The following is a 14263-nucleotide window of genomic DNA, read 5'->3' on the forward strand; positions in this document are numbered from 1 at the left end:
TACCATCACAACATCAGAGCTGCACATTTCAACTAATTACAACTAATTAAACCACATTTTATGGCATTACCAAATGCAGAAAAATTAAGTCACATTTTAGGAGAAAATTCCAAGCCTGCCACAAAGTAAAGCCAAGTTCACACTACAGGACTTTACACGTCGGCAGATCGCTGTGCTGTTCAGACTACATGACTCTATGTCAGGGATGGGCAACTGGCGGCCGGCCCGCCTCCTCACTCAGTGCGGCCCGCGGGCCAATCTTCAAATACAATAGAAATGTTGGTTTCACGGGTTTTACCCATAGGTTTTACCGCATCTGAACACATTTCAAATAGTAATGATGCAGTATACTGATAGAGGGCGCCTCCTATGCAAAACACTTAGTCGGACCTGCTTCACTACAGTCAACGATGAAGAGAAAGAACCATGAGAGGTAAAAAAAGAAAACTGGATCAAGAGAATCGTACTTTTCAGACGAGATGGGAAACAGATTATCTGTTTACAGAATTCAAAGGCAGACCTATGTGTTTAGTGTGTTTAGAAACAAGATCAGTATTCAAAGATTTCAATTTAAGTCGCCATTACACCACACACAGGGACAAATATGGAAAGTACACCGGAGCTGCTAGGTCCGCTGTTATAGCTGACCTGAAAGTGAAGCTCAATCACCAACAGAGTATTTTTACCAGAATTACATCCACACAGGTCAGATGGCGAAATGGTGAAGAGGTGTGCAATGGAAATGGCCAAATCATTTGGAGACGAGGATATGGCTAAAAACTTTGAAACGGTCTCCTTGTCCCGTCGCACAGTGACACGCAGAATCTTTGACATCCATAATCACGTCGATGGCAAACTGAAACAAGTCATGCACGACTGCAAATACTTCTCATTAGCGTTGGATGAGAGCACAGATGTGACGGATATTAGCCAGCTACTGATTTTCACTAGAATGATAAAATTGGTGTCGTTGCACAACACTACTAAAGGGACGGATATTTTCAGCGCCGTTAACAGTGTTGTGAATGAGTACTATGGTGGCTTTGACAAGCTGTCAGCCGTCGTTACTGATGGCTCCTCCAACAGAGTGGGGTGGACTGTCCTATACTGCACTGCATCATCCATCAGGTGAGTTGTTTTATCATCAGCTCACTTTTATGATTAGAACAGTGGCGGCTGGTGAAAAATATTTTAGGTGGGGCTGTTTGTGGGGGGGGGGGGGGGGGGGGGGTCTGGGGGCTCCTCCCCCATAAAAATGTTAATTTCATAGATGTGATTTCCTGCATTCTGGTGCATTTTAGGCCACCCATGTCCCTTGCTTATACCAATAAAATAACTCAAACCAGTCAATACCAATGGTCTAAAAAGACAATATTATTTGAACTGCCATGTAGAAATCAACAGTTTCACAGGTAATGATAATGAACAAGTTGCATGTTTATTATGCTCCGTGTCCAGATAGAAAAAGTGCAAACGCATAACGATAAATTATTATAGGAAATACAACAATCTAGTTCTTTAATCAATCCCCAGCTGTAGACTACATATCTTTAAAGTTCACTGTAGACAAATTGGATAATGGATAACAGTCTGTGTTGATACTAGAGAAAGAGAGAAGCTCTCAAAGAAAGCGTGGGACAACATTCTTGAAGAACACCAAGTATGAGAAGAAAACTTATTTTAACATTTTAACTAGTATGAAACACAGTAATCCAGCTCAGAACTTCGAAACAAAAAAAGCAAAGCAAACATACAGTTACATTCCTATTGAGATCACTATTTTAATGGCAAATGTGTGTGAAACGTGGTGTGACTGTGAGTGAGAGAGAGAGACTGAGTAAGAGAATGACAGCAGAAAAATTAATACGCTATATTCACTCAAAACTGTGCCAACAGATTACAAGCAATATTATTAAATACATTTAACAAATTAGAATTGAGTAATAATTCATCTAATTAATTCCTTAAAAGTTAACCATTTAAAATGAGTAAAATTTACAAAAAATGTTTTTAAACAAAAATATCTGAATTAAGAATTCTTTCTTTTTTTTATTTACATTACTGCTACTGGACGTCGCCGGCGCTGCCATACTGCACTCGCGCTCCTCTGAGGTAATGTCCCGCAGCAGGTGCACTGCTCTAATCTTGGTACTAGGGGCGATATTTTCAGAGCCCCCAAACCATAAAATTCGACGACGATGATTGGCAAAATATAAACTTTTTTGCGTAGCAACAGGGGAACCATTGGCTTAAATTCCAGCACTGTAGGGCTGAGCGAACTGGCGCCCAGGGAAGACCGCCTATTGGCTACTACTACACCAACATGAAGTGAATGCAAATATCATTCTGGAGAGTTCTAAACACATTCTAAAGTAAAACCATTAATAGCTTGTCATTAACACGGATCATTTTTCAAAATGAGAGATTATTAAAAACTTCTTATTATTAAATAAAAAAATAAATAAAAATAAAAAACTGGCAGGGAGGTCGGCGCCCCAGCGCCCTCTATGGGCGAGCCGCTGCTGCTGCACTAACATTGACATCCAGTCTATTGTACGCCAGCAGGAGAGACCACAAGTATCTCATTAACTTTCCCCCTGTAGGTGAGATATAGCATATGGTGGAAAGTATGCTTATGTTTTTCTGAGAGCCCACAATGTTTGCACTGGAATAATAATAATAATTAAAAAAAGTTTGCTACTCAGTAATGTGTTTTGTTTATGTTAAAAGTTCATTAATGAATAGAAGCAGAAAAAAATAATAGAGTATGGAAATGCAGGTTGGTTCACTAAACTCTAAACACAGACTCTGTAATACAGACATAGATATGTTTTGTTCTTCTAAAATGGTACCTCTAATTTTCCAATATCCCATTAAGGTTTTTCACTTAATAGGCTACTTTTCAGTTTTGTGCCATCATTGGTTGTGTTTTGAGAGCCCAACATGTTTGCACTTGAATAATAATAAAAGATGTTTGCCACAGTAACGTGTTTTTGTTTGTTTATGTTAAAAGTTCATTCATGAAAAGAAGCAGAAAAAATAATTGAATATGGACATGCAGGTTGATTCACTAAGCAAAGTCTGTAATACAGACATACATGCATTATGTTTTCTTCTAAAATGGTACCTCTAATTTTCCAATATCCCATTGGTGAAAGTGCACAGTCACATTTGGCCCTCTGATAGAGACGATAAAATATTTGTGGCCCTCACTATCATCAAAGTTGCCCATCCCTGCTCTGTGTAAATGATCCGCAACCAGGGGTTACACACTGCACCAGCTGACAACAACAATTGACCGTTCGCAAAGAGCTTGATTGACAGGTGATCTGACCAATCAGAACAGGTATATTATGTGCCACGGCTGCTATCCGCTATCTTGCCCGAAAGCTGGCCAGTCTTCATAGAAATACATGTTAAAACTGGGTGAAAAATAAACTTTTTCGACTGAATTGAAACTTTTTCAATATAACTAAATATAAATAGGCTATGTGAGGAGGGTTAAGCTGTGCTGTTGTTGGCTGCCATGGTAAAGACAATAAACTGAGGTATTTAAAAGTGCTTGTTTTGCTTTCCAGAAAATCTGCTCATGCACTGTATGGCTTGCAGCGCTAAAGTTAAATGCTGAGTGATAAATAATAAAATAATATGTTAAAATGTGTGCTCTTATCATTCTGTGGACAAAATCCCGTGAACTTCGCCCCGATCGGGAGCTTTATACACACATGCACCCTCATCTGTTTTCATTGCAGGTTAACCGCGAGCTCATGTCATCTTCCACTCATTAAACTATGACAGGTCCTTTACTGCAAAAAGACGGTCACTGCGACACTCCCAGAGTGATGAAACTATGGCGCTATGTGCTTTTTAAAACCATTTTCATAGGTTTCACGTTATATTGTGGGCTCGGAAAACATGTAAATGCGCATGCGCAGTAGCCGCAGCTGTATCCCTTCTAGCCTTAACCCCAAATCAGACAGGAGTAGATTAACTTCGGTGGACTTGTAATGGTGTGTTCCGTGGTTCAAATTAAACACCTTCTGATGTTTATTCATGTTCATTTCGTGCATTAAGTAAATATGAAAAGACGATCGGTTCACGTGTTTGAACTGAAGCAATACAGTGATCTGTCACGACACATTGAAGAGCCACAAAAAGGTATTTATTGTTTGAATTTCTTTAAAAATGACTCAATTTAAAGGCTGAGAGTCCTGAGATCTGCTCGGTCTTCTCTGTCGGTGTGGTCAGTTTCCTCTTTGCTCTGAGATGTTTTTCACTGCGTGTGTAGTGTGTGAGTGTTTGTCGGTCATGGCAACAGTACCTATTGGTGGTTAATAAAAACAATATAGCAGCCAAAAGCCTGTGAAAGAGAGTGAAAGATGCTTATGTGCAAAAATATAAGCCTTTTCTTTAAGCGAAGTTGCTGCTGTTTTTCTTCCGGTGACCTCAACCCATGCCTTGCTCTTTCATTGGCTGTAGCTCGTCACCACACCTGACGCCACGTCATGTCCAGATATTTGGCATGCTGGATATGTGTTTGGTGTCAGCGAGCGTCTTTGATGCATCGTTGTGTAGTTTTACAGCCATGACTGAAGAGGAACAAATAAAGATAATACTAGGAGAGGGACAGACAGCAGCACTGGCTGCGAGATACGCGTGTGTGTGTGTGTGTGTGTGTGTGAGAGAGAGAGTGTGTGTGTGTGTGTGTGTGTGTGTGCCACAGTCTGAGAGACAGCAGGTGAACGTGTGTGTGTGTGAGAGAGAGTGTGTGTGTGTGTGTGTGCGTGTGCCACAGTCTGAGAGACAGCAGGTGAACGTGTGTGTGTGTGTGAGAGAGAGTGTGTGAGAGTGTGTGTGTGTGTGTGTGTGTGTGTGTGGATCTCTTGCTGACACAATTATAAAAAGCTAGATCTTTTTAATTTCTTAATACTTAGTTAATCCCCCCAGAAATATAATAATAATAATAATAATGATGATAATAAAATAAAAATAGGCTATTAAAACTCTAAATGGTGACGTACAACAACGTCAAACATTTGTTTTAGACAGAATGTATTGCAAATTGATAAACTGCATAAATAAGAAAATTATGACACTTATATCAATATTTCAGCTCCAATCTGCCTTCATTATACAGACTCCAGTCTTCAGTTTCTCAGCCTCCTTTACTGCGGGGGAAAAATTAACTGAATATATGTATATTTTTCTCTTTCTTTCTCTCGTTTTAATTGTTTTTTAACTAAATGTTTAAAACAAACACACGAGAAAAGGAAACATAGTGACTGAAATTAACCCTTAACCCTATGACTAGACTAGGCCCCGTTTTATTAGGCTACTATATGACTGTAATATTGTATCTACAAAACTTATCCATGTAAGAGATGTATCTGTTTTTATGAACACGTTCATATCATCTCTCTATTTACTGCAGCGCGAGAGCGCCACCTGGCGGTCAGACTGCGCATGCGCATCATTTACTTCAAACACGACAATGACATGAGAAAATATGAGGAAAAGAAATAAAGTATGACAAAAACTAAATTTTAAATATTTGTTACAAGTAATCATTAGCAGTAGCAGTAATGAGAGTCGGCATTCAACACAATAATCCCACAACAGCTCATAAATAAGCTAAACCTGCCACAATAGCATCTGTCTGCGGACCGCAAGAGAGGGGCGTAACCTGAAGTTGTCCAAATCACACAGAACCACGCGAGATGTTGATGGCCAGATGGCCGCTCGCACAGAGACAACGGTGAGAATAATATTTCCCGAGATAATAGATTAAAGTGTATGAATTAGTTTTATGTTTTGCAGTATTGTTTCTGGAGCTGATAACCTATTAAAACTTAACCTTCCTCGCTTAGCGTTGTTAAGTAAGCAACATGTTTACGTTCTAGCGGTGTAATAACACTTGGCGGTTAAAAGAACAAAATAATTTAATTCAGACCAATGAAAGAAATAATCATAAAAGATGGTCAGACGTGCCTCACGAGAGAGAAGTTTGTAACCCTGGGACTAAGAAAGGAAATGGATTCAGTGCTGGGGAACATTTTTAGATTTGCTTTCGAAGTAATTGCACTTTTTATGGAATTGGGATGAAAAGTGTTGTATTTCCAGGGAAATGCTTGTTTCTGAACATGTCTGAAAATATTGATGGAGATATCTCCTACAGTAAGTGACAGTAAGCGTAATACATCGAAGGGTTTAGTCTGTTGTTGTGCCACTGAATGTCCTGCAAATGCCAGCAAAACAACGCGGATGGCACTTGGAGGGGTCACTTCCCATTATTAAAATGTAAAAAGTGTGTTGTATATAGATGTCAGCTGATTTGTTTTCTATACCAGTTTACGACTGTGGAGCGTTTAAGTGATTATTGTACATTTGTCCTTTATCTCCTTTATCTCTTTGGGGTCCAGTTATGATTTAAGTAGTTTCAGGTGCTAAAATGAGTTTCATCGTAATATAATAATTATTTATACACTGGCCTAATGTTTTGTTTGACAATAAGTGCTTATTGTAATTTCACATTTCTCTTGCTGTGGTGGCTGGCCACTCCTAAAGATGAATGGAGGGGAACACGGCTACCAGACAATTTAGCATCAGCAAATAAAACGAATCTGACCATGTTTTACACATGAAACCTTGTCTTTGTTGTCATCAGGTGTGGTGAACTGCATGGAAGGACCTACCGAAGTCCATATGGAGTCTCCCGTTGCAGTTCTCTATACAGACTGTGGAGGTTACAGGGATATGGACAGAGGGAATATTAGAGGGCAATATTAGAGGGAATATTACAGGGATATGGACAGAGGGAATATTACAGGGAATAATATTAGAGGGAATATTACAGGGATCTACTCCGACCACGAGTTTGCAGGATACTGCAGCGCTGACTGTTCTTATGAGGCTGGAGGCACTTTGTAATAACTGTTCTATTGTATGTGATTTTCTATTGTTATTGTATTGTTATATGCGTGTTGGAAAGGCTCAGACTACATGCATTCCTACTTTTGTATTTTTTTATCTCAGTTCTGTAAATCTGAAAGCACTTTATATGCCGGTTAATAAATTCAGTATACAAAGAATCTATGCATTATTTTCCACAGATAGTGTGTGTTGTAGGTGTCTGTTTCAATAAATCTAAATGTAAGGTGGCACTATAGTTATTATAGTTATTATAGTTATCATAGGCGATGTATGTTGACAGGCTTGTTCTGATTCACCATGGCAACAGGTTAATTAAAGCCAGAACCTTAATGGACGGAGAGATATTAATCCATGTTTATGTAGACAGTGGACATTTATCTTTAAAAACGACCCCGACTCCGAGCATGGACAAGTTGTCAGTAAGTTAGTTTTCTTGAGTCTTGTTCATTAATTCGTCATTAACCAGACTTACATTTCCTCGGGGTGCATGTAGAACTGCATAATATTCATGACAGTAAATAACACATGAAAGTCAGAATGCCGAGGAAAGTTTTGGTTTTAGATTATCAGCTCCAGAAACAATACTGCAAAACATAAAACTAATTCATACACTTTAATCTATTATCTCGGGAAATATTATTCTCACCGTTGTCTCTGTGCGAGCGGCCATCTGGCCAACAACATCTCGTTTCAACATCTCGCGTGGTTCTGTGTGATTTGGACAACTTCAAGTTACGCCCCCTGCTACACGTTACGCCCCTCTCTTGCAGTCCGCAGACAGACCCCTCACGCGCCTCTGACCAGCGCCCCGGAACCTGTACGCGCAGACCCCGCCCACTCGCCGAACACCGCCCGCTCATTGGCTGCTGGAGGCAGGCGTCATGAAAACAGGAAGTCTTTAGCGTCTGCGCTGAATCCCTTTACCAGACTGCAGTAAACAAACACGTGATCGTTGCTTTACAGCGTTATTAATTATCTGCTGCACGTTCATCAGTGCTTTATATTATGGTGTGTTGATCTTAATAACTGAGATGAAGCGCCAGAAGCTGCAGGAGTCGCTTCATGAAGGAAGGTAAACCCATTCAGATCCAGCAGCGCTTCAGTGTTTTATTGTGATTTATATCACTTCTATTCACCAGCACTGAAGCTTCATCTGAACTCCGGAGGAAGAGACCGATCAGAAGCAGCAGGACTCTGGAGGACTGGTTGCTGAAGAAGCCCAGCGTGACCCAGAGCTGCTCTCATCCTCATCCCGAACGGAACCGATCCCCAACCGCGTCTGACGGAGAGCAAAGCCCGTTAATCTCCGCGAACGGACCCAGACGAGCCGGTGCTGATGCTGCCAAAATCACACACTTCTTCACGAAAGCTCCGCGCGAAGGAAGGTGAGTATTAGTGATGGGTCGTTCTTGAATCTTTAATGTGACTCGGGAAGAACGAGTCGTCTCGGGAGTGATTCGTTCAGTCGCGCATGCGCATTGGGTCCCGAGTCTCGGGGTTTGAGTCGTTCGCGCTTTTGTCACGTGACGTCACAGTTTTGGACAGAGAAATTAGTTCATTTACAACCTTCCTTACAAACTGGTGCATAGTCAATATTATTATTATTATTTACTCTTACAGTTATGTGATGCTTTTCTAGTCTCAAATTATTGCTTTTAATTTCTGTCACATGGTTCTTTTCCATAACACCATGTGGTAATAAAGATCATAACGAGTTGGTTATTTTTTATTTTTATTTCTTTTGGAGTCTAATCTTCATAAAATACAATACCTTGTTGTATTTATGTCTTTGGAGGTAACCCTTTAGATTGGACTATAGTGTTCCTATACTTTTGTAACCTATGACCCTTTAGACATTAACACTCTGTACACACTCCTCAATTGTTTTTGTTTATTTTTGTGCCAGAAAAATCTATAGCAAAGAGGATAACTATTCCAAAATGAATTTAAACTATTTAAATAAAAAATACAAGAAAATTAAAATATACTAAAGCCACAGAGCCTAAAACTAAAACAAAATACTGCACAACAAGCTAGGCTTTTTATAATAAATAAAATAAATTAGCTTTAAAATAAATAACACTTTTGTGCCAACATAAAAGCTTTCTAGCTAAGAGAATAACTAATCCCGAATGAATTTAAACAATTTAAATAAAAAATAAATGAAAAAAATAAAAATAACACAGATCGTCAAGAAACAAAAACATAGTGACAGAAATGAACAGACCATTTTTATTTCTAGGAAAATGCTTAGTACACATATTTAGATAATTTTATGATAATTCTTAAATATGATCCAACATACAAAAAAATGCAGTTACTTTATAGATCTATACTGATCCGGCAAGCGGTCACGTGATGAGCGAACGACTCGAACCCGAGACTCGTCAGATAAGAGGTGGTGCGCTAATCATAGACTAAAGACCCAGCTAAACAATTAATTAATATTTTCTGTTTCTTATAGCATTATAGTTTTGTATTGTTTGTAGTGTGATAAACATTTGCATAAGTAGTAGATGTGTTTGGAAAGTAACACGTAACATTTGAATTATATTTTGCTAAAATGAACGAAATGACTCGAAAAAAGATTCGTTCATTTTGCTGAACGAGACTCAAAGGTCCGAGTCGGTAAAATGATCCGAACTTCCCATCACTAGGAGACAGAATGCACATGCGCTGAACGACATGACCAGCGTCACGCTACGTAATTAATATTCATGAGACCTGACTCCGCCCTGATCCTCTAAAAAGTCGTGTTTGCATATAGTTTTGGCTAATAATTATACTTTTATGATAACAAGCTAGAGTGACTGTGGGAAATGTAGTTTTTAATCTGTACTATTTCTGTATCCGTGGCAACTGTTAAATGAGTCAGACTTTGCTAATTAGTTTGATACAAACTATCAGTTTCCTCTGATATTAATCACGCGCTCGGAGTCTGATCTCACATCTGCTCTGATACGGAAAGTGAAAGTGAAGAAAACGAAAGTGGTTCCTGACACTCGGGCACTTAGCGTTCGTTACCGAGCGTGTTCCGTTCTGAGGCTGGTGTGGATGGACGCGGATCGGTCACCGGAAGCACCGGAAGCACCGGGGGGCTCGGCTCTGGTTCTTGTGTCCGTCGCGCTGTTCCTCTTGTTCTGTCCGTTTGCGCTCCTGAGAGCCGCGGCGGTGCGTATATCTCATATACACAGTCTCCAGAGGCTAAAGCCATAAAATATACATATTTACAGAAGTAACTATTACGTTAATTACAAAATGAATCTAATTATAATCAGTTACAGTTACTGAATAAGATGAGTAATTAAATTGTAGTTACTTATGAAAATGTTAAAGATTATTACAAAAGGAAGATACATCTGAATATTTTACACACACACACACACACACACACACACACACACAGACACACACACACACACACACACACACACACACACACACACACACAGACAGACACACACACACACAGACAGAGACACACAGACACACACACACACACACACAGACACACACACACACACACACACACACACACACACACACACAGACACACACACACACACACACACACACACACACACACACACAGAGACAGACAGACAGACACACACACACACACACACACACACACACAGAGACACACAGACACACACACACACACACACACACACACAGACAGACAGACAGACACACACACACACACACAGACAGACACACACAGACAGACAGACACACACACTCACACACACACACACACACACACACACACACACACAGACAGACACACACACACACACACACACACACACACACACAGACAGACAGACACACACACAGACAGACACACACACACACACACACACACACACACACAGACAGACACACACACACACACACACACACACAGATTTAATTGATTTCTTTCATAAATTGCAGTGACTGCTCTAAAATATGAGACATCAATATTTCAGGAGTTTATGACATAGAGTTTTATTTCCTGTTAGATTTTATGTATATGCTTTATGCTTTAAGATGACAGTGTCTATGCAAAGATTTGATTTCAAAAACAGTATCATAGCTACTAAACTATTTCTTGTTGTATTTTTAAATCTGTATTTAACCTCAGAATGATCTCAAAGCAAGTCTGTTTTTGTGGTGGCTGTGCTTCAGATTTATATGATTATAATCTTAATTAAAGTGATGAAGTCTGGCAGTAATCAGTGTTGAGTTCTACTGTAAGATTAACCCGGTCTGCTTTACATGCTTCAAAACAATTAACAGTTGAAAACATTAGACATTTAGAAAAGTAATCAGTTTAATAAAGTAATTGAAATAGTTCCACTACTTATTACATTTTAAACAGGGTAACTAGTAATCTGTGACCTGTATAACCTCCCCAACACTGATTATAGACACGTTTGTCTTCAGTATAACCCCGGTCAGATTGACTGCTGATGTTGTTGTAGAACATGACTCAGTTCTGTGGGATGATGAAGACGAGGATCAAATACAGGAGCTGCTCCTTCCTCAGACGCTTTCACAGATCTCCAGCGTGAGTTTGACGGATGTAATCCGAGTTAAAGCTGCTGTGAACGATTGCTAAAATCATGACAGGTATGACTGAGGAAGTACACCTGAGGATCCTCAGCCAATCAGAAACTCTCTCGAGGGCGTGGTCTTTCGGTCAGAGTCCAGTCTAAGGTGGTTTGCTGGTCTTAGCTGGTTTTTGCTGGTCTAAGCCTGTTTGTTCTGGTGTGTTTTGTCAGCTGGACTACAGAAGATCCACTGTCAAACCATCAAAAATAGCACACATACACATTATTAATAAAACATCTGCATTGCTCACAGCAGCTTTACAGTGACTCTGAGGATGTGTTTGATGTCCTCATTCCTGATGAACTCATTACAGGGCAGACGCTGCAGCAGGGGCTGATGGGAAGGTGTTCGGACCTGGTGTTTCTCTCAGTGAGCTGAGGAGGGCGCCGGCGTGCAGCGGCCCGTTACCGGCCCTGAAGCCCACCGACAGCCACACTGTCCTGATCCGGGTGAGTGTCAGACAACTCTAAACGAACACACTCGCTCCTCTCAGCGCTCCAGTGAGTGTGAATGCTGCGCCGCTTCGCTTCGGCAAACATCTGGAAATCAAAGCTTAACAGCCATGAAATATCACCTTTAATGAAAGCGATAAACAACCTAGTTTATAATTATTAGGAAGGGGAAGTCGTGGCCTAATGGTTAGAGAGTCGGACTCGTAATCCAAAGGTTGTGGGTTCGAGTCTCGGGCCGGCAGGGATTGTAGGTGGGGGGAGTGAATGTCCAGCGCTCTCTCCACCCTCAATACCACGACTGAGGTGCCCTTGAGCAAGGCACCGAACCCCCAACTGCTCCCCGGGCGCCGCAGCATAAATGCTGCCCACTGCTCCGGGTGTGTGTTCACGGTGTGTGTGTGTGTGTTCACTGCTGTGTGTGTGTGTGTGTGTGTGTGTTCACTGCTGTGTGTGTGTGTGTGTGTGTGTGTGTGTGTTCACTGCTGTGTGTGTGTGTGTGTGTGTGTGTTCACTGCTGTGTGTGTGTGTGTGTGTGTGTGTTCACTGCTGTGTGTGTGTGTGTGTGTGTTCACTGCTGTGTGTGTGTCTGTGTTCACTGCTGTGTGTGTGTGTGTGTGTGTTCACTGCTGTGTGTGTGTGTGTGTGTGTGTGTGTTCACTGCTGTGTGTGTGTGTGTGTTCACTGCTGTGTGTGTGTGTGTGTGTGTGTGTTCACTGCTGTGTGTGTGTGTGTGTGTGTGTGTGTGTTCACTGCTGTGTGTGTGTGTGTGTGTGTGTGTGTGTTCACTGCTGTGTGTGTGTGTGTGTGTGTTCACTGCTGTGTGTGTGTGTGTGTGTGTTCACTGCTGTGTGTGTGTGTGTGTGTGTTCACTGCTGTGTGTGTGTGTGTGTTCACTGCTGTGTGTGTGTGTGTGTGTGTGTGTGTGTGTGTTCACTGCTGTGTGTGTGTGTGTGTTCACTGCTGTGTGTGTGTTCACTGCTGTGTGTGTGTGTGTGTGTGTTCACTGCTGTGTGTGTGTGTGTGTGTGTTCGCTGCTGTGTGTGTGTGTGTGTGTGTGTGTGTTCACTGCTGTGTGTGTGTTCACTGCTGTGTGTGTGTGTGTGTTCACTGCTGTGTGTGTGTGTGTGTTCACTGCTGTGTGTGTGTGTGTGTGTGTTCACTGCTGTGTGTGTGTGTGTGTGTGTGTGTTCACTGCTGTGTGTGTGTGTGTGTGTGTGTGTGTTCACTGCTGTGTGTGTGTGTGTGTGTGTGTGTGTTCACTGCTGTGTGTGTGTGTGTGTGTGTGTGTGTGTGTTCACTGCTGTGTGTGTGTGTGTGTTCACTGCTGTGTGTGTGTGTGTTCACTGCTGTGTGTGTGTGTGTTCACTGCTGTGTGTGTGTTCACTGCTGTGTGTGTGTGTGTGTTCACTGCTGTGTGTGTGTGTGTGTGTGTGTTCACTGCTGTGTGTGTGTGTGTTCACTGCTGTGTGTGTGTGTGTGTGTGTGTGTTCACTGCTGTGTGTGTGTGTGTGTGTGTGTGTGTGTTCACTGCTGTGTGTGTGTGTGTGTGTGTGTGTGTGTTCACTGCTGTGTGTGTGTGTGTGTGTTCACTGCTGTGTGTGTGTGTGTGTGTGTGTGTTCACTGCTGTGTGTGTGTGTTCACTGCTGTGTGTGTGTGTGTGTGTGTGTGTGTGTGTGTGTGTTCACTGCTGTGTGTGTGTGTTCACTGCTGTGTGTGTGTGTGTGTGTGTGTGTGTGTGTGCACGTTGGATGGGTTAAATGCAGAGCACGAATTCCGAGTATGGGCCACTAAATAACAAAGTTAATAACTAAATAATAAAGTTAAAACCAACAAAAGCATAAGAGAATGATCAGCTTCCTGTGAATGTAAGTGTGTAAAGCTCAGCACACTTATTGTGATATTAGCTGCAAAATTATTACATACAAATGCTATTATAAAGTATTTTATAGTATAGTATTTCAATGATTCAAGGCTGAATCTGAGAGGTTTAAAGATCTGTATTTGTTTGTCAGACTGATCTGTTGCAGCTCGGTGAAGCTCCAGAGCCGCATCCATCTCCAGATCAGCTGCAGGACTGCTGGGACGACACACACGTCAAACTACCCTGCTCCGAGCAGAACCTGTTCCCCGCGGACCGCACGGTCATACGCACGCACACGCACACGCGCACACACACACACACGCACACACACACTCGCTCACACACGCGCACACACACGCTCACACACTCACACACACACACACACACACACACACACTCACACACACACACACACACACA

At 41.5% G+C, this 14263-nt stretch overlaps 1 protein-coding gene across 5 annotated transcripts in view; it reads left to right on the plus strand.

Annotated features, from left to right (window-relative positions):
* The first annotated feature begins 3969 nt into the window (after positions 1 to 3969).
* The window catches only part of LOC306857782 (poly(ADP-ribose) glycohydrolase-like), a 25425-nt gene continuing 15131 nt past the window's right edge, over positions 3970 to 14263 (plus strand). The window contains exons 1-5 of one of the 5 annotated variants that reach the window (XM_079397918.1): positions 3970 to 4158; positions 8070 to 8315; positions 11362 to 11485; positions 11843 to 11978; positions 13995 to 14123. In XM_079397918.1, coding sequence (XP_079254044.1) covers positions 11403 to 11485; positions 11843 to 11978; positions 13995 to 14123 — 348 coding nt within the window. In that variant the 5' untranslated portion in view covers positions 3970 to 4158; positions 8070 to 8315; positions 11362 to 11402. Of the gene's footprint in view, positions 4159 to 5719; positions 5756 to 7813; positions 8003 to 8069; positions 8316 to 9612; positions 10102 to 11361; positions 11486 to 11842; positions 11979 to 13994; positions 14124 to 14263 lie in introns of those variants that run through there. The other 4 variants (XM_079397916.1, XM_079397915.1, XM_079397919.1 and 1 more) reach the window with 4 other exon arrangements.

The sequence above is a fragment of the Barbus barbus genome, assembly GCF_936440315.1.
Source record: "Barbus barbus genome assembly, chromosome: 38".
Taxonomy (NCBI): Eukaryota; Metazoa; Chordata; class Actinopteri; order Cypriniformes; family Cyprinidae; genus Barbus; species Barbus barbus.